Here is a 26,078-nt window from a genome sequence, read left to right as displayed (position 1 = left end):
GATGTAGAAAACATATTCAGTCGTATAGTAGATATACATGAACTTAGTGTAAAGTTACTGGGCCATATAGAAGATACTGTAGAAATGACAGATGAAGGCAGTCCCCACCCATTAGTAGGAAGCTGTTTTGAAGACTTAGCAGAAGTAAGTATATCAATTATATTGTCAATTATATAGCAAGAGAAGTCTGTCTGTAAGTACATTGGCATTAAAATGGGGTTCATAATTCCTATTTCCAGCTCAAGTCACATACCGTTGCTTCTTTTCCATCATAGGTCAACATTTATTACTGTTACCAGGTACAGAAATAGTTATCAAGCACTACGCCCAGTCTCGGTGTCACTCTGAAACTTTGATAGAAAGATCAAGGCAAGGCCACCCGTGAGTGAGAAAAGCTTGGGTGTAGGGTCCTAGTCCTCACAGCTCACTGCTCAGATCACTGCTGTGTATTACATGTGTGGCTCCAGGCGAGTTACCGATATTTTGCTTCTCTATACACATTTGTAAAGCAAGAAGAATAACAATAAGAAGTCTCAAATTTTTTTTTTGTAAGTTAAGATAATCTCCCTTAAATATTTGGCTAATTCCCTTTACATAGTAAAATAACCAGTACGTGATAGCCACATTTGTTTTTAGAATTGAACAATGAGGTGCTAGGAAACTCAGCCCATGGCATAGACAGTTCAGATCCCATGGGAGTCTGGTAACCCTGAGTATCTCCAATGCTAACTGTGAGTTAATTGTAGTGAGTCATCACTGGTAGTCACTCTGGGGTTTCTTGCTCTTGTCCTGCTCTAAAGCCCATTTAGTCTTTTAGTATAATGGTGCTGAGCCCATGGGAAAGAAGAGAGGAACCAGGGATCTACCTCTTTAGGTAAACTCTCCCCAGCAAACATGAGGCCCTTGGTTTAGTTCCCAGGGCCATATGAACTGGGTGTGGTGGTGCACGCCTCGTAACCCTCAGTAATGGGAAAGTAGATGCGGGGGTTTGAGAAGATGGGTGCCATTCTCAGCTACAGAGCACGCTGGGCGTCAGGCTAGATCCATGTGAAGCTCTTAGAGCTCTGTGGAAAGCACCAAGACCAAGAGCTGCTTGGGGTTTACAGGTTACAACCTGTCATGGCAAACCAGAGTGGGAACCTTGAGGCGGGAACTGCAGAAGACTGGAGGATAGCAGCTCTGGCTTGCTCAGCTTGCTTTCATATCTAACTCAGAACTTACACCCGGGGATGGCATCACCCACAACCCACAGAGGGCTTAGAACTTCATGTCAGTCACCAATCCAGGCAATCAGTTGGGGGTGTTTTTCTCAATATCGGTTCTCTCAATCTTTTGTCAAGTTGACAAATGACTACCCAGCACAGAGGTTCTATCTCAGAAAGCATGGGACAAAGCCAGTGCCCTGGGTAGGAACCTCCAGGAGAGTTAAGGAGAGAACACTGCTCAAGGGGCTGCACAGCACAGGGTCAGGGATGGGACAGAGCAAGAGGAGTTGTCTTGTTTATAGTCTATAGTTGGCAAATACAAGAAAACACTAAAATATTAGGTGAGTTCACAGTATCGGCTTAGAGAAAGGACGAGCATTCCTATGCTGTCACACATGCCAGAACATAGAACTTTACAGGCAGAAGGCACCCTGTCTCAGAGGCACAGTAAGCATGTGGGGCAAGCGCGATGGCCCCGCCCATAAAGCACTGTGCAGGCCTAACACTTGGTACCTAGGGTGTCCCAGCCTTAAGAGTTTAATCCCTAGAACGTGTGGTAGAAAGAGAACTGACCCCCAAATGTTGTCCTCTGACCTGTGCACACTAGTACACACATACACATACGTGATTCTACTATTACTACTACTATTACTATTACTACTAATGATAATAAAACTCAAAAACCTAACTAAAAGTATATAAGACCTATTAAGAAAAATTGTAAAATATTTAGGTTGATATGGAATGTACAAGTACATGGTAATACATTCTATGTTGTGTTTATGGATGGAAAAACTCAGCATTGCATTCATGTTAGTCATTCACAAGTAGCCAGAGCACAGCAAGCTGATCTTTAATAGGTACAAATGAGGTGTGGTCCATGCTCATAATCCCAGCACTGAAGCCAGGCTTTCGTTGCAAGTTCTAGCTATCCAATGAGATCCTATTTAGGTTGTCTCAGCCACTGCCTACCACCCACTCAGAAGAATGAGGGAAGCACATGGAGGAGATTTGCTTCATCACAGATTTCAGTTTATTAAATAGGAATATCAGAGTTGCTACCAGTATAGGCAGACAACGAATGAAACAGAATGGAATTACAGTTTTGACATATGGCACAGATTGCATTGATCAGTAGGGACAGAACAAGTTGATAATTAAATTACGAGTTGACCCAAAATGTAAGGAAGCAGGAAGGCCTGGAGCGTCACCTGCTACGTGACACTGTATGGTGTCCAGAGCCCTAGTCCAGAGTGTTCAGATATGGTATTCTGGCTAGTAACTCTTTCTTAAGTACTTTAAAAACAGTACTAGAGGTAATTAATACATAATTTGTATTTTATCTTGAATCGCTTGTCTTATTTCTTACCTACTACATTCATCCACTGATCTTCTAGAACCAGCCACTGCAGAGGTGAGGCGCTCTGGACCTGAAGCTGGGTGTGTGTGTGTGTGTGCCATATAGTAGAGGTCGGAGGACAGTTTGTTAAGTCACTTCTATCCTTCCACTCTGTGGGTCAGGGATTGAACTAAGGTCATCAGGCTTGTCACCAGATGTGTCACCAGATGTGTCAACAGGTGTCTTTGCTCACCGGCCTGTGTCTGTCCCTCCTGACAGTTTTATAACTGGAATAGGCCACAGGATCAAAGATGGGAAGGGCCCTACTCTCTGTGCTAAAATCAATAGACCTACTCTGTGTTTCATCAGCAATCATCGTACTCTTTTAGACCTTGCTATGAGTGATATCTCAATGGTGATTGGTATATTAATGATGATGGATTTTTTTTTTCACTTTGGATTAAGTTAGTTTTATGAAAACAGAATTTTAGGTGATAGAAACAGTTACTTCTTATTTACAAAATAGGGAAGTAAATGTCTAACACCAAAAATATTTTTTAGATTTATTCTATGTATTTTGCTTCTATGTATTTGTACCATATATGTCTCTGGTACCCCCAGAAGCCCGAAGAGGACATCGGATATCCTGGAACTGGAGTTGTGATGGTTGTAAGCCACTGTGTGAGTGCTGGGAACCAAGCCTGGGTTCTCTGCAGGAGCAATAGTAACTGCTGAGCCATTTCTCCAGCCCTCCCCCCACACCCGGAAGACTCAGTCCCTACCATCAGCACTCTAAGGCTCGAGTCTTACATACCGTCTGTTGTCCAGGTTCAGCTGTGCTCGTCTCTAGGGCCGGGTCAGGCCACTCTCAGAACAACTCCTGGTTCACAGAAGCGGAAGCTGTGGCCGAGAAGCAGCACAGCACACAGTGACTCTGCTGCTCAGAAGAAAGAACTCGTGGATTCTTTCACTTGAGGATATTAGATTTATTCTGTTAAAATTATAATGGCCATTCGGTTTTTATTTGGAGCCTTTAGGAGGAATAGGTTTCTGTAGATAAGTTTATAATTTAATCTTTTGTATTTTGTGTGGTGGACCATTTCTTATTTATGACTATTTTTACTTTACTGTCTCCCTTTTTTCAGGAACTGGCATTTGACCCGTATGAGTCATATGCTCGGGATATTTTACGACCCGGATTCCATGGCCATTTTCTTAGTCAGTTATCAAAGCCTGGGGCAGCACTTTATTTGCAGGTATAGTGATTGTTAAATTGCACAATGTTAGAAAAGTAAACTCTAAAAAATATTAAATCCTTTCCCTTTTTAGTCCATAGGCGAAGGCTTCAAAGAAGCTGTCCAGTACGTCCTGCCCCGGCTGCTGCTTGCCCCTGTGTACCACTGTCTGCATTACTTTGAACTTCTGAAGGTAAAAAAACTCAGATTGTTATTTATAAAGCATTCAAGTGTCATCGTTTGCCACTTCACTTGCAAACATGTGAGCATCCACACACATTAGTCTATGTTCTTTTTCTTTGTTTAGCTGAGAAGCAATTTTAAGCACGTTATCCAAAAGACTAACGTGCTTTCTGACTACTTAACTGTAAAGCAGTTGCCCAGGTTTATTTATTTTACTTTTATCTGCATTTATTTTATGCTGACTTTATTCGTGTGCCATGAAGTTTTGTTTCTTCAGTTTCTTCTGGGGTATCTTTTTCTGTGCAGCCTCCTCTTCTGGCTTTGGAACGGTCAGTGAGGATCATGTCAATGTGGCAGGGGGGCCATGTATGGGTTAACCCGGCCATGAGCTCTGGAGGTGCGTCTGTTTGTCTGTCTGTCTGCCTTTCTGTCGGCGTCTCAGGGGCCGTGTTCACCTGGATTTGCTCAGTGACTAGAAATCTGTCTAAACCCTTAAGTTCAGCATTACTCTCTCATTTTTAAGTGTGTGAAGCAAAAATTCAGCACTCTTTTGGCTACTGTCCGTGTGTCCAGCCCCACTGTTTGGCCTGGGCACACCTACCGCCGGAACGGCACACATTGCTTCTTTAAAGTGACATCCTTCAGATCCTTGGTGGCTTTGTGGATATGCATACCCTTGATGGCCTGGGCAGTCTCCCGGGTGTTCTTAAAGTGAACTCGAAGGTTTGAGCCTCTTGATTTGTATGATTTTGTGGGGTTTTCTGGGTCAAGCCAGTGTTGAACCATCTTCACAGGTCACCTCTGGCCACTTAGAGGAAGAGCCCAGTTTTATTTTTAATCATGTGGTCTGTTTGCTTATATGGTGATTCTTTGAAAGCAACTTTGTATATATGCATCCACATCTCCATCTGAGGACCTCAATAGCTACAGGGACTCTCCTCAGGGACCCAATATGAAAATAAGGCTAAAGTAATAAAAACTGTTAGTTCAATAGATTTTCATTGTTCAGCACTGCAGCAATGTCTGTTAAACTCAGTGTTGTTATTATTTTAGAAGCAGTGAATTTGTATACCAGTAAAAGTTCTCCAACTGATCATAGTTCAAAATATTAAGTAAAAAAATTCTAAAGGATTAGTAGCCACATAAAACTTGAAAATTAGTTTATAAATAAAAGCAAGAAGCTTTAATGAGAATTTGAAAGGTTATAAAATCCAAGCAGTTTAATAAGGAAAATTAAGGATTGCAAGATGGCACTGTGACTGGCACTCGTCACAGAAGCCTGACAGCTTGATGTTGACCCCTGAAGCTCACATGGGAAGAGAGAACCAGTGTCCCAGAGTTGTGCCTGACCTTCATGTCCATACTCTCACACACAGGCGCGCACGCGCACACATGCGCGTGCATACACACACAAGAGAACTTATAGGATGGAAAGAGAGATGGCTTAGCACTTGCTGCTCTTCTAGAGGACCTGAGTTCAGTTTCTAACACCACACTGGGCAACTAACAAATGACCTGTAACTCTACATTCAGAGAGCTCCAGTGTCTTTGTCTGGCCTCTTTAGGCGCCTGTGCACACACAGCGTACAAACAGACACATAATTCAAAATGGCTTTTAAAGAAAAAGTTAGTTAGGTACCAAGTTCAACCTTGTCTCAAAACAATCAGAAAGGCCAGCAAGGATGTGCTACTACTGTGTGAGTGACTCCTGGGACCCATGTGGTAGAAGGGAGAGACTTCTGCAAGTTGCCCTTCTTATCTGTCTCCATACATGGACACATAAAAGCAAGCGTGTGCACACTCTAAATAAATAACTTACTTTTTAAAAAGGAATGCTTTTTAAAATTATCTGGTATGGTGGATCAAACCTATAGTACCAGCACTTGAGAGAGACTAAGGCAGGTAGATTACTATGAATTTGAGACCAGGCAAAGCTACATAGAGAATTCTAAGCCAATCCGGGCTACAGTATGGGAAACCTTGCCTTGGGGAGGTGTGGGAGATGATTTTCATATAGATAATTAAGACTTCTCAGGACTTTAGGATGTAATGTTGTTCTACTGTGTGTGTGTGTTCCTGGTTCATAGTATGACTTGCCTTACATTGCAAAGCGTATATGATATGGTAGTACATGGAACAGGGCACGGATCTGTCCATACACACACTCATCTTTTTTCCATTCTGGATTCTTTCAGAATGAATGCATGACTTGAATTTTTATTTATTTCCATGTGTACACACAAGCAAATGCACACACAAGTGCACCAAGTGTACATGAGGCCAGAGGACAGCTGACAAAGTTGGTTCCCTCCTGCCACCATTGTGGGTCCTGGGGATTAACCTTGAACCCTTGTTCCTGTCAAGCTGTCTGCCAGTCTTACTGGCGCTTCAGCTGTGTCTGTTGGTTTACCGCTCAGCTCATTTTTGTAGGGGAGGATTTTCAAGGTGTAATACTGTGTATGTCTGTAGGCAGGTGGTGCATAAGTATGCGTGACAGGAGTCCACACCGGGGAGCTGAAGAAGTCTTCAGTTATTCATCACCTTAGTTTTGTGTGTATCTGACAGGGTCTTTTATTGAATGTAGAACCTGCCAATTCAGCTAGAATTGCTGGCCAGCCATTTTAAGGGTCTGCTTGTGTCTGTCTTGCCAATGCTGAGATTATAGCTGCCTAATTGTGGTCTTTTTGTATTTTTAAAGGCAGGGCCTCTGTATCCCTGGATGTCCTGGAACTCAATATGTACACTAGACTGGTCATAAACTCACAGAAATCCACCTGCCTCTGCCTCCTGAGTTGTGGGATTAAAGGCGGGTGTGTAGTGTCTAACTTTTTAAGTGGCATTTGAACTTGGGTCCTCATACTTAGGCAAGCATTTTACCAACTAAGCTATTTTCCCAGCTGCCTCAGGTTCTGTTTTGAGATGCTGGTATCATGACATACTCTAAATAAATGGAGAACTGGTCAATATACACTATTAGAAGGTTTGAAAAGTTGTATGATACACCAATGTATTTGTAGGTTACTTAGGGAAACTATTGAAGAGGTTCCAATGTTCAGTGAACCAAAAGATGCCCCCCACTGCACCCTCTGATTCTTGGTGTTCTATTTTCTTTTCTTTGGAGAATTGTTATGAATCCTAAATGCCCATCTATGTACTCAGTAATTCTGGAGACAGCTGATTGCATGAGATTGGGCAGGTGGAACCGAATCATAATTTATCTGTATGTGGAATGGGTTCAGAATTTGGTGACACTGACGTCTTTCTACCTGTTGTGCAGCTAGAGAAAAGTCACTTTATTTTTTTGATCCCTGGTTTTCTTGTTTATAACCTGCTTATTTCACAAGGTAAGGCATTCAAACAGTGCATTTGTAAAGGTTACTTCATGAATGACAATGACATCGGCACTTGCATGTTTTCAGCACTGGAGATGTTTCTTACTGTCTGTAATGCTGGCCACTAACCACACCCACATTTTCCTGCCCACCAGAGCTCTGCTTTTCTCTATAGTCTCTGTCTTTGTTGGCTAGTGTGGGCCCCACCCATCACACCACCTTTGATTCTTCTCTCTTCCTTACTGGCAGCACTCATGATTTAACATCAGAAATGACCATGTATTCAGCCTCAAGTGTCCATTTGTAGTGACATCACCTTCATATCACTGTTTAGACACAATAACAACTTCTTTATATCATCTTTGTAATTCCTTGAACTCTGAGATGGAAAGGTACAGTTGGTTCCCTGGCACCTGCAACAGGAAGTCTAGATTCTTGAGTTCCACTGCTGCTGTCTGTAGTTTTATCTCAGTCGTCAGTTCTGCCCATGAGCTTGAGCAGCCCTGGGTATGCCAGCTCCGTGCATGGTGCCATTTTTGTTCTTTTTCCTCCCCCCTGGCCTGGTGGAATCCCTCTTTTTCTAAGCCCCCTTTTATTTGAGAGTTTGTTGGGTTGCAGGGTCAGATACCCCTTTGTTCCCAAGCTGCTGCTGCTGCTTTCACACCTCCTTACAGATCTGTCATATTGGTATTGTCTGCCTCGTCTTCAGACACTATGTTCCCTGAGGAAACAGAACAAAGCCTGTATGCTTCTGAATTCTGCCTAGCACAGTACCTGGCATTTAAATTGTTTATTAAATGCTCATTAAATAATGAGGAGCAAAAATAGGTATTTTCTCAATTCCTATCTGTTGTAGCTTTAAAAAGTTTAACTGTAAATTTATGTATATGTGTTTATTTGGGAAACTTAGAATGCCTTAAACTTTACAAATTCATAGGATAGAATTCTGCTGTTATTTGCCTAACAGTGTCAGACAAAGAAATAGAGTAATGTAATGTTTCCTGTGGGTTGGGGACATTAGGAAGAGATTTGTCAACGGATACAAAACTTGAGTTAGGACTGAAGAAGGAAAGAAGTATTAAACTTTATAGTGTTAATCGAAATATGATTAAAATGAATTTAATAAGCTTACTCAGAAAATATTAAATCACATGGAAGTATAGGATTAATCTAAGGGGCTTTGCCTAACTTTGAGTTAGCTTCCTAACATATGTTACCTAGGTAATGTAGGAAGATAAAGGAAATAGGCTCTGACTTCATTAGAATATAAGTGTTCTGCAGTTTTCCTTTTTTTTTTTTTTTTTTTTTTTTTGTAAATTTGCTTTTTCAAACCCTTTTCGCTTATCAGAAGAAGTGAGCATTTGCCACAAGCCTTGAAATACAACCTCGGCTCCATCTGCTTAGGTCTTGTTTGTGGTGACTGAGACTCTGACTCTGTGAATTCAGAAAATGTGGCTTGGGGATGGGGACCTAAAGGCCACTCCTAGATGAATACATATAAGATTACAACATCACAGCCCACTCTAAAGGCTCAGGGAGATTGTAGCTGGGGATGGACCACTTAAGCATTAGCTAGGGTCTGTCCCACACTAACCAAGAGCTCTCCTGTCTGAGTGCTTGGGTGAATTCCTTACTGGATTGGGTCTTTTTCTCATGACAGAAGGAATAATAAATTCAAGAGAATTTCAGCCTAGTGTAGAACATGCTTACAGCATCCAGGGCCTGGAACAAAGATTCAAGACTAGCCTTCAAAATGGAAAAACAAAACAAAAACAAACCCATATACACATACATTTATGCATACATACATACATAACGTGTGTGTGTGTGTACACATACATATAGTGCCTATAGCAATAATAATAATATTGTATAGTTTTGAAAACTGCTGAGCAGATTCTAAGAATTTACATCTGAGAAAAATATTTGACAGTATATATTTTTAAATATTTTGTCAAGCACCATATTGTATACCATAAACATATATAATTTTTACTTGTCAATTTTTTTTGAGACAGGGTTTCATTACTTGTCAATTAAAAAGTAAAATTTCTCAAATAAAAAATTTTATTAAGATTTTATTTTTAATCATATGTATGCCTGTTTGTGCGTTCATGCGTGTGCACCCTTTCTGTGTGAAGGTGCCTTTAGAAGCTAGAGTTGTTAGACACCCTGGGACTGCACTTTCAGGCAACTGTGAGCAACTGGGTAGGTGCTGGGAGACAAGTTCTGGAAGAACACTATGTCCTCCTCTTAGTCAGGGCCATCTCTTTGATCTAAATTTTGACTGATTTTAGTACTACTTGAATTTTTAAAATTATTTCCTCAAAATTAGACAGTCCTTAGGCCCTTTTATTAGTTAGAAACATTAAAGTTAATATTTTATGAAGTGGAAAAAAAACTTCCTTTGTTGTTGTTTCTTGGAGACAGGGTTTCTCTGTGTAGCTCTGGCTGTCTTGGAATCTCTTTGTAGACCAGGCTGGCCTCAAACTCACAGATCTACCTGCCTCTGACTCCTGACGGCTTGGATCAAAGGCGTGTGCCACCATACCTGAATCAATGTGAGCTTTTGAAAAATCATATGCTCCTATAAGGTGACTTTTTTATATGAAATTTTGCTGGCTTTATTAAGCAAATGTAGATTCTTACAACTAACTGTAGTGACCAAAACTCTGATTACTAGGAGTTGGTTCACCCAAACTTAAGCAGCTTCAGTTATACCCTCAAGAATTACCCCGTTCTCTTTGCAGTATGCTGACTCCATCTTACTGAAGGAAAAGTGAGTTTTCTTTCATTTTAAAAATCAGGTTAAAGGGGGAGTGGGTGGGTAGGGGATTGGGGGGGTGGGTATGGGGGACCTTTGGGATAGTATTGAAAATGTAAACGAGGAAAATACTTAATTAAAAAAAAATAAAACAATCAAAAAAAAAAAAATCAGGTTACCTGATGCGCCAGAAAATAAACCTCTTGCTTTTGCATCGGGGAAAAAAATCAGGTTAAAGTCTGTTACGTATGTAGTATGTACTGTTATGTAGTATGTACTGCTGATATTTTCTAAGGCTATACCAAACTATAAACTTAGTGGCTGAAAACATTAGTCTTCAGTAGTTTATTCTTTCTGCTCTAGAGGCAGAGAGCAGGAGTTGAGAGGGCCTGCATCTTCGAGGGTCTAAGGAACAGCCTCACTTGCTCTGAGGAGGCAGCAGCCATCAGGGTTCCCCTGAGCTTCATGGAGAGCCTCGCTCTGGACGCTCTGGACGCTCTGGACGCTGTGGATGTGGCCTCTGCCTGCATCAGATCAGGCACATCACTTCCCACTCTGTGTCAGGCAGCGTCTCGCTGCCCTTTCCTTTCTCACAGTCGAGCTTTAGGGTTCGGCCATAATCTAGCATGGTTTCATTTGATTACTTAAACCTGCAAAAACCTATTTCTAAAAAGGTTTTATTTATTTCAGTTAATTGTAGACATTAGTGGAAAGGTCTTTGGACTAACAGTCATGACCCTTAAGTTCTGGTCTTTCCTGCCTATTCATCTAAGTAAATGTTACTCATTTTATATTATGTTGGAGAAGAGTAGCTTCTAGAAATACAATCATTAATTCATATGTTCCTTCCTTCTTAAATTAGGGAAGCCATTCTAGCTATTCTGTGTTCTGATTAACGTGAACTTTAATCAGTTACACACTGTGGAGGGGGAAAGGAATGTAAGTAACTCAGTAGTAGAATGCCTGCTTACTATGAACAAAGTCCTGGCTTCAGTCCCCAGTATCACAAAAACCATCTACAGTTTGTTTTGTGTTAAAATTGCTGAGTCTTATTCTTGAAAATACTTCTGTAAATTGTGTTTTCTCCCCCCCCCCCTTTTTTTTTTTGGTTTTTTGAGACAGGGTTTCTCTGTGCAGCCCTGGCTGTCCTGGAACTCACTCTGTAGACCAGGCTGGCCTCGAACTCAGAAATCCGCCTGCCTCTGCCTCCCGAGTGCTGGGACTAAAGGCGTGCACCACCACGCCCATCCGGCTGTGTTTTCTTTAGAAGCTCCTTCACAGCATCTGTGCCGTGGTTTCCTGGGAGCCGCTCTGTCCGTGCTGTCCGCTCTGTCCGTGCTGTCCGTGCTGTACATGGACTATACCATCAGTACTGCTTTGCCTTTGTTTCCTTCTGATAGTCAGGGGCCAGGAGCAGATATGAAAAAGCCCAGCTCTGTAGCCCAGCTAGCCTTAAAGTTGAGGGGATCTTTCTGCCTCAGACTCCCAAGCGCTGGACTAGTTATGGGCCACCACATCTTATGCAGGGGCCTCCCTACTGCTTATATCTAAGGAACCCAAAAGTCATCAAGGGTATGAGTGACTCCTTTTCTATGAAAAGGTAAATTTGGGGGCTGGAGAGATGGCTTAGTGAGCACTGGCTGCTCTTCCATAGGTTCTGAGTTCAATTCCCAGCACCCACATGGTGGCTCACAACCATCTGTAATGGGATCTGATGCCCTCTCTGGTGTCTGAAGACAGCTACAGTGTACTCATACATAGAATAAATACATCTTTACAAAAACGGTAAACTTTATCATCTGGATAGGCCATACACATTGTCATTATCTTCTGCACAGGGCGTACACACTCTTACTATGCTTTAGAATGCCTTCTTAGGTGAGGCTGTGCACACACAATACCATCTTAGTAGAGTTTTGGTGTTGGTAACGGTCGCTGTGGAAAGCAATGAGAACGCTTCTTTGCTGTCATTTACATGACTGCAGCTGCTTTGTTTCTGTGGCAAGAATAAGCCGCCTCTTTAAGGATAATTAGCTTTGTTTTACATGATTTCCTAATTTAAATCAATTAAAAAAAAAAAGAATGGACAGACAGAAAGGTTTTTATTAGTTGTGTGTGATGACCACGAGCCTTGAACCCCAACACTTGGGAGATATTCAGTCGCTCCTCTGAGTTTGAGGCCACCCTAGTCTACATCGTGAGACTATCTCAAAACAGTCTTTCATTACACTGAAATGCGGAACACTTGCCTGTTAACTGTGAGGCAAAAAGAACATTTAAAAGTATTTCATCAGAGAGCTTCATGAGTTCAAAAACTTAGGGGCTGGAGTAAGCTGTGCTGACCCAGTGCTTTTCTAGCACCCGTATAAACAGTGGCACAGACCTGTAACACTAGCACTAGAGGGGAGCCAGGCCTCAGGATTGGGAGTTCAAGGCCAGACAAAGGCACACAAAACTGTGTCTCAGAAAAAAGAAAAGAAGAAAATGGAAGAAAAAAAAAACACACAAAACTTTGGGTTTGTGAATTTTAAAACACTAACAGAGAGGCTGACGGGGTGGCTTAGTGGTTAAAGAGCACTGGCTGCTCTCACAGAGGACGCAGGTTCAGTCCCAGCACCAACATGCCAGCTAGAAACTGTCTGAGTCTCTATTTGAAGGGGTATGACAGCCTCTTCTGGCCTTCAAGGCACATTGTGCACAGACATACATGCAGCCAAAATACCCATACACAGAAAATAAAACACAAGCAGTATTGTCCATATGCCAATATATTCATATACAAAATGCAAGTTAAATGATACATGAAGGACTCTGAAACAGATTTTGAATTGAAAACCAGTGTATCCCTAAACATGTTTTGGGTATATGCTCTATATTAGAATTCTGTACATTGGGAATTCTGTATATTTGCTGAGTTGTAACAAAAACAGGAGCCAGAGAGGCGGCTCCCTAGGGAAGAGCACTTGCTGCTCTTCCAGAGGACAAGAGTTTAGTTCCTAATGTCCATGTAGGGTGGTTTGGGAACATCTGTCACCTCAGCACTGTCATCTGACCTATGAGGGCACTGCACTCACATGTATAATCCATATCCACACACACACACACTGCACTCACATGTATAAGTCCATATCCACACCCACACACACTGCACTCACATGTATAAGTCCATATCCACACCCACACACACTTAAAACATCTTTAATCAGAACAAAATACAGAGGGGACAATACTCTCCCTATTGGCACATCTTGCTCTGTATGTTAATGACTTGAATGCTTCTGGACTTTACATTTTAAAGACTTTTTAAAAAATAATCATTTATTTATGTCGGGAGGGGTAAGCAGAGGATGGAGTAGCACGTGTTTTTGGAGATCAGAGAACTGCTTAAGGGAGTCATTTTTCTCCACCCACCATGTGGGTCCTTAAGGAGAACTGAGGCTGTCAAGCTTGGCAGCAGCTGCCTTGCTGAGCAGTCCTGCCAGCCCTGGACTTTATTTTTGATTCTATCCTTAAGAGTATCCTTGTGCCTAGAGCCATGCTTAAACTCCTATGGGAGTCGGAAACAGTTCTGTGTTGCCTCTTCTCAGGAACATGACCAATGAGTACATACGTGACACTGCTTTTTTCAAGGCTTAACAGTTCTTTCTAAAGTGGTTCCTCGTGGTTTTCACATGGAAAACTTGGTGATGTGTTACTACACAGTACTACACAGAAAAGTAAAGTTCTCAGAGACAGAGCCTTCTGCTTACAGAGCTCAGGCTGACCTTAGACTCCCGCTACAGTGACACGCATGTGCTGCCAAACCTTGCAGAAACGATAATAAGAACTGCTGTTTTTCTTTGGAGACAGCTTCTCGTGTATCCGAGGCTGCCACTTCTTCCTGTGTCCTGTGATTATCTGCAACCATGTCTGGACTACATGGTATCAGAGAATAGAACTCAAGGCTTTATGCAAACTAAACACTACCAGGCTACATCAGCCTAGAAAAATGCTTCAAACAACTGAAAGGCTGGAGAGGTGGCTCAGTTGTTAAGACACTTGTTGCTTCTGCACTGGACCCTAGTTCAGCTCCCAGCATCCACACAATGGGTTACAGCCACTTGCAACTCCAGTACCAGGGGATCTGAAATTCTCTTCTGACTTTTTTGGGCATGAAGCACTCATAGGGTGCACTTTCAGACATTCAGGCAAACACTGACACATGTGAAATAAATTGAAAAAATATATCTATAGAACATTTAAAATTACTGAAGTAGGGAAAGCTGAATGAGCATCATTTATCCTTAAATAAAGTGAGGTCCTCCTTCTGCCCTTTCCACAGCAGTTAGAAGAAAAGAGTGAAGATCAAGAAGACAAGGAGTGTATGAAGCAAGCAATAACAGCCCTGCTTAATGTCCAAAGTGGCATGGAAAAAATTTGCTCCAAAAGTCTTGCAAAACGAAGACTAAGGTAAATATTCTCACTTTAAAGTCTCTTCCTTTCTATCCTGAAAGTTGTGGTACAAGTTCAGGAGCCTTAGCCCCCCCCCCCCCCCCCCCTTGAGTAAACAATGAAGAAAACAGTATTAGTGACAAGCTTGGTCTTTCAGAGGAAGTGACATCAAAGCCAGGAGAGTTTGTTATTGTTTGAAAAACCTTTCATATTTGTGCATTTTCCCTGCTTACTCCCAGACAGGACCTCCTGAGGAGCAGCTGGTAAGCTGGAGGGGACGGAGCACAGTGTACCGGGCAGAGCTGCCAGCGTCATTGTTGTAGCAGAGTGAAATTAGCAGTGTTGCTTAGTTTGGGAATTGTATAACTCAGACATTGATTCAGTTAGCAGGTCTACTTTCCCATTATAACATGTGCTGTATGCTTTTATCTTTGAGTCTTGTGCATTTAAAAATACTTAATTCATATCTCAATTTTTTTTTACTGTGTTGGGCTACTTTTTAATAGTTATCTTTCTAAATGTTTACTATTCAAGACAGAGATAATTGTTTTGTACCTGAGTTTATATAGTTGAACATCACTGTTATTTTTATAAATCTGAAAAAAAAATCTGTGCTTAGTTCTTATAGTTATGATTATTTGTGGAGTTAGTAAATATCACGTGAGTGATGTTGTAAATTATATTTTGCCCTGTCACCTTATCTGCATGAACTCTCAGATCTGTCTTCCGTGTGCTAACAGTGTCTTTCCCTTTACCCCAGTGAGTCTGCATGTCGGTTTTACAGCCAGCAGATGAAGGGGAAACAGCTAGCCATCAAGAAGATGAACGAGATCCAGAAGAACATTGATGGCTGGGAGGGGAAGGACATTGGACAGTGTTGCAATGAGTTCATAATGGAAGGAACTCTTACACGTGTAGGAGCCAAACACGAGAGACACATATTTCTCTTCGATGGCTTAATGATTTGCTGTAAATCAAACCATGGGCAGCCAAGACTCCCTGGTGCTAGCAGTGCAGAATACCGGCTTAAAGAAAAGTTTTTTATGCGAAAGGTACAGATTAATGATAAAGATGACACCAGTGAGTACAAGCATGCTTTTGAAATCATTCTGAAAGATGGCAATAGTGTTATATTTTCTGCCAAGTCAGCTGAAGAGAAAAACAACTGGATGGCAGCACTGATCTCTTTGCAGTACCGCAGCACCCTGGAGAGGATGCTGGACGTAACGGTGCTGCAGGAGGAGAAGGAGGAGCAGATGAGGCTGCCCAGTGCTGAAGTGTACAGGTTTGCAGAACCTGACTCCGAGGAGAATATTCTATTCGAAGAGAATGTGCAGCCCAAAGCTGGGATCCCCATTATCAAGGCAGGGACAGTGCTTAAGCTCATTGAGAGGCTTACCTACCACATGTACGCAGGTAAGAAACACGCGGTGGCTAGAACGGTTTCCTGCTTAAACGAATTGATTTGATGGGTGGGTTACTGTCCCTGAAATAGAAAACTAACAACAAGCAAATCCTTCTCTAGGAGAGGAGCATTGGCTAAAACCGTCACTCTGTATTTCTTTGAAGTTTTTATCTTTTCTATCATATTTACAAAGAGAAACGGTCACTTGTCTTTAACGTTACCCAGTAAAAAGCAGTAGAAATAAGACCAAGCCTCAACATGATTGTCTAAAAGGTAGAATTACTCAGTATAATTATTTTTTTCTTATTCTATAACTGGGTTACAAACTAAGTGATGCATTAGGTATTCACCCACCATCAAAATTGTGCTGGTGGCAAAAATGCGTATTTTCTTAATCTCCATTCCTACATCTATTTAGGAAATCTGGAAGCCATTTCCATTTCAGTATTTTGTTCTTAAAGTTACTTATGCAAACAGTTTTACCTTAACAGGTTTTAAAGAAAACCTAGAGAGATGCTAGGTAGAATTCAGTACAGTGGTTAAGGGGTAAAGGGCATACTGAGCCGTCTTGTGTGGTCTGACACACAGTGGGGCGTTTGATAGCTGCCATTTCAGAATTGCCGTGGAGCAGATAGCGCTCCGCTTAGACTTTGCCCCTTCACCAGATCAGGGTCCCTTTATGTCCCAGAACCATAGTTTTCATCTCAAAAATGAACATCAGATCTACACCATAGTGTGTTGTCAGAAAACATACACGAAATACTGACTATGAAAGCTATTTCTAAGTTTAGATGGAAATTTTTAATGTCTTTTCTTTAAGAGAAATGTGTGATTTAAAATTATATAACTCATCATATGGTATTCTTAAATACCTGACTATGAAAATTAACCTCTCCCTATACTCCTCATTCAAGGATATTCCTATTTTTAGGAAATGCAAGTTTCTGGGGAAGAATATTTATTTTCCTGTTTTTTAAAATGTCCTCTAAGTGAGTTCTGTTTCCTTTGGAAGCTATTCTGGTGCTAGTAAGATTAACTCTCAAAAATATCCTTTAGTTTTCCCACTTTGTAAAACTGAAGATCATTTAACAAGGACTTCCTTCCCTTCAATTTATTAAATACAAGTAGCGCTTCGTGTGGTTGGGAACTACCAAAGGGAGAGAAGGTAATTTGAGTGCTGTTTTTTATTAGTGATCTCAAACCGCTTTAAAATGTGTGGTTGCCTTTATCTGTATAGTTCTGGTATACAAGCTGGAGTTTAGTTCTGCTTTAGGTATCTGGACTCTTTGCAGGCCTTTCATAGTACATCGATAGTGTTTTCCAAAGTCCAGTTCTTACAATGACTCAGCTCCTCTGAACACGCATTTCCAGTGGCAGTGCCCAGGCGCTGAGGCACGCTGAACATGTCATGTATGTTCATGTGTATGAGTCACGTCATCCCGGGCTCCACTTTACTGTAAACTTCACCAGGGACTCTATAGTCAGTGTGTTTACTATTCAAAAATTTAAAAAAGAAAATTTAAGCTGCCTAGAAGTTACATAAAAAATAGATTACCTTTCTTGTTATATATAAAGCTATTTTAAAGAGCTACAGTTTTTAGTAATTATTATAAACTATTCACATAATCTTCATCAACCTTCTGTATACTGTTTAAAATTATAAAATAACAAAAATACTTTGTTAACCCAAAATTGTGGTTTTCAAATACTCTAAATAACTTTTCAACAATAAAAGTTCAAGTTGTCTATCTTGCTACATTGTCTTTGTTTTTAAATCTTGTGAATTTAAAACCTGTTCACTGTATCCTCAATACAGCTTGGCTTGTTTTTTATGGAAAGGACAAAGGAAAAGCCATATAAACTCAATTAAAAAAAATCAGCATGTGGATTGATGGTGGCACTGCAGTGTCACAGGGCCTGGCTTTGTGCCCTGGGTAATCTTTTGAAGGCGTCATTCTTAGAGTATTTAGGTTGTCTATTTTACCTCTGCTTGTGAAGGACACAGTTTTCTCTACAGCATGGTCAGCAATGATCACTGGAGACTAAATAGGGCAAGCTGCTCTTTTTTTTTTTTTTTAATTAAATGTATTAATTATTTCTATATTCTAAAATTTACATTCTGTTTCTAAAACATTTCTGTAATTTTCTTTGCTGTTGTATTTGACAAAAATAATTTATAATTAGCATTTACAAGCTACAACTGATTTATTTATTGATTTGCTCTTTTCGAGTGCGTCTACACTTGAACACACCCCGTCAGTAGATCGGTGTCATGTGGCCCAGTAGTCTTTACCCCTCGTGTGTGCAAAGCTACCTTTGTCATGATGTCACCATGCACACCTAAGGACTGTACTGCTGTCAACTTACGCAAAATAAAGTAACATTTTTATGGTCTTAAAATAACACTGAAATTTCTAACTTTATACCGTTTTGATGAAGTCTAGTTTACTGAGATTGAATGAGATTACTTTACCTTTTTTTTAAGATTTCTTTTTGTCTCTCTGTGTGTCTATGCACCATGTGTGTAAAGTGCTAGTGGAGTCCAGAAGAGGGCGTCAGGTTTCCTGGGACTTGCTTTACACTCAGGTCCTCTGGAAGAGCAGCTGGTGATCTTAACCTCTGAGCCTTCTGTCCGATCCCGCTTTGCTTTTTTTATTTAAACGTATATGTGTATGTGAGTACACTGTTGCTGTTTTCATACAGGCTCGAAGAGGGCATCAATCCCGTTATAGATGGTTGTGAGCCACCATGTGGGTGCTGGGAATCAAACTCAGGACCTCTGGGAGAGCAGTCAGTACTCACTTAGCCATCTCTCCAGTCCCCTGTTTTACTTTTTAAAATTAAAAGAAAAAAAATTAAATCCTCCAGTATTAAAGAAAAATAAAACCAAGAGTGTCTGTGTTATAACTAAGTTTTTTTACATTGTTCTGAAGTTTAATTAAATATTTTATTTCATAAATATGTTACTGATATAACTGGTGTCCACCAGCAACTTTATAAGTTGTGAGCTTGAAGTAAGTGAAATTACTGCTATTAATTTACTCACTGTTCTTTGATGTCTTTAACCTGCAGTATACGATTATTTTTTTAACCTAGACTAACTATCCCGTCAAGCCCATTCTTGCCTTACTATGGCAGTATAGAGTGTGCTTTTGATAGACACCCATGGATCTGTAAGATATAAAATGAGTATTGTAAGGTCTCCTCCAGCTACAATGACAACATATGTAGCTATCACTTGTTAGATGATTTTACGAGCTTTTAAAAAAAGATTTTAAGAACTTTCATGTGCATGTCTCTGGAGTGTGTATATGCAGTGCCAGCTTAACTGATGTAAACAAACATTAGTCTGTGTTTTTCTTTTATTCAGTCTCCCCAAATAAAAAGGGGGTTTTTTGATCTGGTTAATTGGTTATTAGGGTGTTTTTGTTAACATGCAGTAGAGGTTGTGGCTTACACTGAAACAAAAGCTAAAATTAATAATGCTTTTTTATTATATAGTAAAAGACATTGTATATAATACATGAGGAAGTCTGATAACTAGTGGTGAATATAGCACTTCGACATCATGTAGAGTATTGTAAGTTACTTAGACAATAAAAATTGAAGAGAAATTGACTCACATTTGATTAGTTCACGTTCAGCTTGGCTTCGGCTAACTTGATTTCTCAAGTGTTACAACAATAACTTAGACAGAGCTACACACCTGTATGCCAGGAGCTGTCTACACCTGAGTTTATAACAGAAGCCAAGACCCCTGTGGATTGTTTGAGTTGCTAGAAATCTTACCAGTTAATTACAGAATGAAATCTAGAAATCAATTTCTTTTTAAAAAATATTTATTTATTGTTTATTTATTTAATGTATATGAATGCTCTGTCTTCTTAATGAAAGCCAGAGGAGGGAATCAGATCTCATTACAGATGGTTGTGAGCTACCATGTGGTTGCTGGGAATTGAACTCAGGACATCTGGAAAAGCAGCCAATGTTCTTAACCGCTGAGCGATGTCTCCAGTCCCTAGAAATTAATTTCTATTCAGCAGAATATATTTTCTACCCATGTCCCACTGACACTTTCAAACTGAATTTTTAAAAACTATTTTAATATGTTATATTTTTAAAAGGTATACATGATGAATAATAAAAATGACGTTTTAATTACTCTCATGGTGGCTATTCATGTGGTGCAAATGCAGGTATACTGTGAGGAGATAGAGTTTTGTTTTGTTTTGTTTTGTTTTGTTTTGTTTTTAATTGAAATAGGTAGTAAGTTCTGAGCATTGTGATGAGCAGTTCTGTATGCAGTTGGATTCTATTTGTCTCTTTTAATTCAGTCCCTGGCCGGTACTCAGCCTTGTTGTACTTTACTTTGTTAGCTATTGAGAGAGGACAGGCAGCCAGCCCGGCATGTTAACTTCATCAGCCACCTGAGTGCTGGGATTACAGGTGTTTGCCACTAGGTTTTTCCCTGACAGAGCCTAGTTAATACTATCAGAATAGTATGCTCTATAAATAATGCTTTCTGGAAGAATGTGTTTATATAACATGAATTAAAAGATGGATAATGTGCATAAATGATTACAGTGTGACAGTCTAACTGATAACTTGTCTATCATCCCCAGTATTACTGGACCCTGACTAGATCAGACTTGGGGGAATTCACCTTGAACACTGGCAGGAAAATTACTCAGTTGGATTATTTTAAATTTGGCAGTGATACGAAGACAGTCTCCTTACCTAGAGTAACAATCACAAAGCCGTGCGACAAGGGAAAGGGGAGCAGGAAGTTCCTTCACAGAGTTCTGTGGACACTGCCCTGTAGCTAACCTGAGCTGCAGCAACTCTGGGAGAAAAAGGCTTGGTGGTCTGGCCATGAGTGGTAGAGAATGGGCTGCTGACCCTGAGGCAGGAGGGCAGTTAAGTTAGCTGTGAGCTGTGCCACACCGTTTCCTCGATACTTTTGTAGAAGATGGAATTAAGAACACTTAAGACACTTTCCTGATGTATTTACTGCTGTTTTTGTTCTCAAATATAAAATGTTCAAAAAATCTACATTTAGATTTGAGTCTGTATCTTGCATGAGTTAGGTTTGGGCGTTTAACTTTTAAAGTCTCTGAACAATTTTTGATCTATAGGGCAGTGCTCTTCTATTTTTAACCTTGCATTTTTTTAAGTGTTTGTGCGTCAGCATAGCGTCTGTTTCCTTTTTTTAAGGAATTCAAAAGTGATTGTTTGTAAGTCCTGGCTGAGGAGTTCATTGTTTCTTAGGGTTGAAATGGCTGTATTAAAGGGAGTATTGTCACATGAACAGACATCCTGATTAACAGTGTTCTACCATGGCAGGTGGGGGAGGGGTGCTCTGCATAAATAGCTTTTTAGTGTAATAAATGTTTCACAAGTCTTAAGACCTTGCCATATTAAATGCCAAATGTAAATTCAAAGTAGGGCCAGAAAAAGGAAGATTGATATCTCAAATTTAATATGCTGTATTCTGAATACTAGATATAATATGGATAGAGTTGAAGTTCAGAAGATTTTTGAATTATTGTGCACCAAATAACAAAGAATTGTTCAGGGGTTGAATTAGCTATAAGGCCAGCGAAATAACCGTGGTCTGGGGTATGGCTCAGGTGGATGAATGCTTGCCTAACATGCATGAGGCTTTGGGTTCAATCCCTGGCACCTCATGAACTGGGCATAGTGGCACATGCCTGTCATCTCTGAATGTAATGTTCAGGAGACAGAGGCAGGAGGATTAGAAGTTCAAAGCCATCCTCAGTTATATAGTAAGTTTTGGGTCAGTCTGAGATACATGAGGGCCTGTACCAAGAACTTGAGACTAGCTTCAGTAGTTGTTTGTATAAAGAGTGTATGAAAACGAAGCAGAAGCAGAGAAACTCTGAGTGTGGTGGGGTAGGTCAGGAGGAGGTCATCTCTGGTGGATTAGCTCCTCTGCTTGGGTTGAAATTGTAGGGTCGTGTCTGAGTAGTCCATGTCCAGACTGACTTTTGGTTATATATCAGAAGAGACAGTCAAATCAAGCTACCATCTTATTAGTGGCCATTTGTTCATGTTTGTACCTTAAAGCCAAATTCTGCCTGACTTAAATACAGGAAAGGTCTTTTAAAATAAGTTTGTTACTCAGTATGAATTGTTCATTGCTTTAGATTAGAAACAAAACACTCTCTCTCTTTCTCTCTCTCTCTCTCTCTCTCTCTCTCTCTCTCTCTCTCTCTCTGTGTGTGTGTGTGTGTGTGTGTGTGTTTAAACCAGCATGGGAATATAGGTAGCTTTTAATTTTTTCTTAAGTACGTAAGCTTCTGCCAGTTTTCTTGGAGTATTTTAGTCGTTCCTCACACACCCCACCCTCCCTTTTTGGCAAGGCTGCTTTTAGCTTCCAGCCAAAATAAGAACAAATGAAGTTTCAGTCAGGTTAGGCCACACTACAGTAGTGGCCACTGCGGAGCATTTATTTCGTTCGCCAGCACCAGAAGCTCCTCTTGTGAGCAGTGTGACAGGAAGGACAGCTGTGCATTCTGACAGGGCACCAGTTATAAGGTCATCATTAGACTGTGCATTTCTAGTGACTTCTGGTGCCTCTAACCAGCTTAGCAGTTACAGCTGCATTCTGGATTAGTCATGTATGTAAATTTGTATAGTGACACTGAAATAGGTTGATAACTTGTATATGTTTAGAATTCAGAGCTAGGTGGGGCTGATGGGGATCCTCTGATCCCGTCTGCCTTGATGGAAGAGCACCAGGGCAGGAACAAGTGGCCGTGCTCTCCTGTGCTCCCCACTCTGCTGTCTGACCTGCGCTGCTCACCTCCCCAGAGCTCACACAGCAGCACGGGGAACTGGTGTGGTCCCGTGTGACTGTGTGGCATGGAGGTGCAGGGTGCCTTTCCCGGCACTGCCATCAGCTAGTAGCCTAAATTGAAGAGCCCCACTTTAAAAAATAGCCATATTTTTCTTAAAACATACGCAGCACTTCTCTTCTGTCTGAAACCCACAGCTTTTAGCCTGATGTTGGGTAGCATTTGAAAAGAAATAGTTCTGGGTGTGATGTTAGATTGTCAGCCTGAAATAAACCTGGGTTTGGAGGAGCGGTGGGCACACACTTGCAATGTGGAGCCCAGCCCAGAGACACTCAGAGGCCTCATCTAGAATACACAGCTCTCTAGCAAGGGCGGGCAGCCAGCCGAGCAGCCCACTGTGGCCCCGCTGTTGCTTCCTAGACACACGCTACTTTGAGAAGCCTCACCTTACAAATAGATTTGCAGAACAGGAAGAAGAATCTTGAAAGGGAGGGTGGTGATGGTACCGATAAATACCTGTGTTTTAAAATCTTGTACAGCCTTCTGTTTTAAAATCTTTTCTTCTGGATGAGACTTTAGTCTGTAACTGAGGATCTCTGTAACTGAAGACAGACAATAAAATACCAACAAGAAGGAAATTGTTAAAAGATTTTATGTATCTAAGATACTTTTACTAGTAACCCACTCTAGCCTTAGGAGGTATAAACTAAAGGAACCTTAAATAAAACCAAAGAAGTTTTTAGCTGGAAGCCTGGTCAAATATGCCTGCAATCCCAGCACTTTGGGCACTTTGGGCACTGAGACTAAAAGCTAGAGGACTGTGAATTCAGGGCCGGCCTGGATAGCTAGCTAGGCCCTGTCTCAAAAGCAAAAACCTCCCACAATAATATCCTTTGTTCTGTAATTTTTTTCTTCAAAGTAAAAAAGTATTAAGTACTTTAAATTCAGGGATGTTTGATAGTTAAATCAGTTCACTATCTTGATGATAATATATACCAGTAGATTAGATCAATCCATGAATTTTAGTTTAAGGTTAAAAACTTACTGTGTGATCTTTTAAGGTCAAATTTAGGTTTCTCAGAATCAACTTAAAATTTTTCTAAATATACTCTAATTTCACTAAACTTTGTCCTAGTAAAAGACTTCTTATAAAATTATGATTGATAATGTATAGGTTTTTACTGCGATCAGTGGATTTCCCGTCACTTTATCCATGTTAATAATGTAAACAGAGAAATGTTCTTACAAGAGACTCAAGTTAACAGATGTTCTCCCTTCTTTTAAAGACTTTGGACTAATCGTGGGTGGACCCTAGAGAGATCTGAGTTGTAGAACGAGTGGTTTTTTTTCAGACAGTCTTACTGTGTGTCTCTGACTGGCCTTGAGTCCCGGAGACATGCCTACTTCTGCATCTGCTGAGACTGAAGGCCCATGCCACCATACGCAAGGAAATGGTTTTTGGGTTTTTTGTTGTTATTGTTGCTTCCTCCAGTACAAGAAAATGTCCTTTCCTTCCTTATGCAGAAGAAAATAGCCTAGGCTCCTTTGTGCCCATCCCAGCTCCCTAACCCTAACTTAGAAGCGTGCTCTAAAAAAAGATCCAAGGAGGCAAGACTAGAGGGTCATCTGACTCAGGAACTACTTCAAATAAAAGCAAGGGCTTTTTACAACCATGTTCTCTCTCTCTCTCTCTCTCTCTCTCTCTCTCTCTCTCTCTCTCTCTCTGTGTGTGTGTGTGTGTGTGTGTGTGTGTGTGTGTGTGTGTGTGTGTGGTGTGCGGCGCGAGTGTGGAGGGCATAGAGGCGGGAGAACAACCGCCTGGATTGACCGCAGGGCCATCAAGCTTGTGTGGCAAAAGACTTTCTCACTGAGTTTGAGACTTTTTTTTTTTTTTTTTTTTTTTTTTTTTAGCAGTTATAAATAAGGCTTTTGGCAATTAAGCGATTTTAAAAACTATTTAACTTACCTTACTACTTTGTAAGATTTGTTTTCTAGTTGTATGCTTTGTTAACATGATCTAAAGGAAATTAGGAAATGTAGTTAATTAAACTGGATGTCAGACAGATGGGCTGCCGCTGCTGCTATCTCTACAAGGTAAATGAACAGGCAGGAGAACTTTTGGGATCCTGGTAGCGATGGCAACCTGGTTCAGTTCCCTGTCCTTGCTTTTCTTCACTGAATGTTCCTTGCCAATGAGGAGTTAAGACAGGGCAAGAAGTCAGTTGATTATATTTTACAATTAGTGTTTTGTTTTGGTTTTTTGAGGGTTTTTGTTTTGTTTTATTTATTTGTTTGTTTTTTGCTACCAATTTATGAAGCAAGTGAAGCTAGCAGTCCATTATATAATCCAAAGCCGTCTCTCTGGTAAAACATTTAGGGGCTTTGTAAGCCTGAGTATTTGATCTCTTTTAAAACTAAAAATAATAGTTTTAATCATTGTTTATACAAGACTTTAATATTTTTCCTTTTTGTTCCTAGATCCAAATTTTGTTCGGACGTTTCTTACAACATACAGGTCCTTTTGCAGACCTCAAGAACTACTGAGTCTTCTGATAGAAAGGTCTGTCGGTTTTAAATGTTTACGTTCTTTGTTTTTAAAAGGACTAAGATATGTTCCCCATAATTGTGTTAATAAGCTTAACTGTTGAACTCTTGAAAATAAAAGCTAACTTTGATTTTTTTTAAATAATCAAAATTTTATATTGCTTTAGTACTTAAAACTCCCAACTTCTCAGGGTCTCAGCAGCACTGGGGATTGAAACGTGAACCTTTGTTTTAATCTAAGCAGTATTCCCAGCCTGAATTAATCAAGTTAAAGAACTCTGTCAGTATGGATGACTTAGAACCTCAGCTGGGCACATGCCTATAATCAGAACTTGGGAGACAGAGGCAGGAGGATCAGAGCTCAAGGTCGTCTTTGACTGTCATAGGAATTTACGGTTCCCCTGAACTATATGGAACTATGTCTTTAACATAATGAGACACTAGAAATTCAGATTTTAATGGTTCATAAGTTCTAAACAAGTTTTCAAGTTACTACATATTGAGTAAAATGAATCTTGTCAATGAGCAAATGCTTTTATCAAGGAAAATATTTTTAATCTACCCAAAGAACAATCAAGTTTCAAGCATTAATCATCCTTAAAATTATGTCTCCTGATTTAAAGTTATCTACAGACTAAAAATGGACATTGGCCTCATTTGTTTTAAATTTTACATATATTTTTATTTTGCTTCTAGTTTTAGCTGTTGACAAAACTAACCTTTTAAAAATATTAACTTAAAAATATTATCATTAGATTAGCCTTTACATTATAAAAGTGGATTTTTACTTATGTGTCTGTATATCTATAGTAATTTTTATAT

At 40.3% G+C, this 26,078-nt stretch overlaps 2 protein-coding genes and 1 pseudogene across 9 annotated transcripts in view; 1 reads left to right on the top strand and 2 right to left on the bottom strand.

Annotated features, from left to right (window-relative positions):
- Positions 1-26,078, top strand: part of Sos1 (SOS Ras/Rac guanine nucleotide exchange factor 1) — an 86,702-nt gene that overhangs the window by 31,052 nt on the left and 29,572 nt on the right. Inside the window, exons 6-11 of the mRNA NM_009231.2 lie at positions 1-144; positions 3,690-3,800; positions 3,874-3,972; positions 14,380-14,507; positions 15,250-15,905; positions 25,191-25,272. Of these exons, the coding sequence (NP_033257.2) occupies positions 1-144; positions 3,690-3,800; positions 3,874-3,972; positions 14,380-14,507; positions 15,250-15,905; positions 25,191-25,272 (1,220 nt within the window). The remainder of the gene's footprint in view (positions 145-3,689; positions 3,801-3,873; positions 3,973-14,379; positions 14,508-15,249; positions 15,906-25,190; positions 25,273-26,078) is intronic.
- Positions 4,210-4,775, bottom strand: Gm18141 (predicted gene, 18141; annotated as a pseudogene).
- Arhgef33 (Rho guanine nucleotide exchange factor (GEF) 33) overlaps positions 15,905-26,078 on the bottom strand; it is a 126,575-nt gene continuing 116,401 nt past the window's right edge. For 7 of the 8 annotated variants that reach the window (XM_006524512.4, XM_030249876.1, XM_030249875.1 and 4 more), the window contains one exon: positions 22,323-23,314. In XM_006524512.4, the coding sequence (XP_006524575.1) occupies positions 23,236-23,314 (79 nt within the window). In that variant the 3' untranslated portion in view covers positions 22,323-23,235. Of the gene's footprint in view, positions 19,913-22,322; positions 23,315-26,078 lie in introns of those variants that run through there. The other variant, XM_030249880.1, reaches the window with a different exon arrangement.

The sequence above is a fragment of the Mus musculus genome, chromosome 17 (genome assembly GCF_000001635.26).
Source record: "Mus musculus strain C57BL/6J chromosome 17, GRCm38.p6 C57BL/6J".
Taxonomy (NCBI): Eukaryota; Metazoa; Chordata; class Mammalia; order Rodentia; family Muridae; genus Mus; species Mus musculus.
This window is presented reverse-complemented; position numbering and strand designations above follow the sequence as displayed.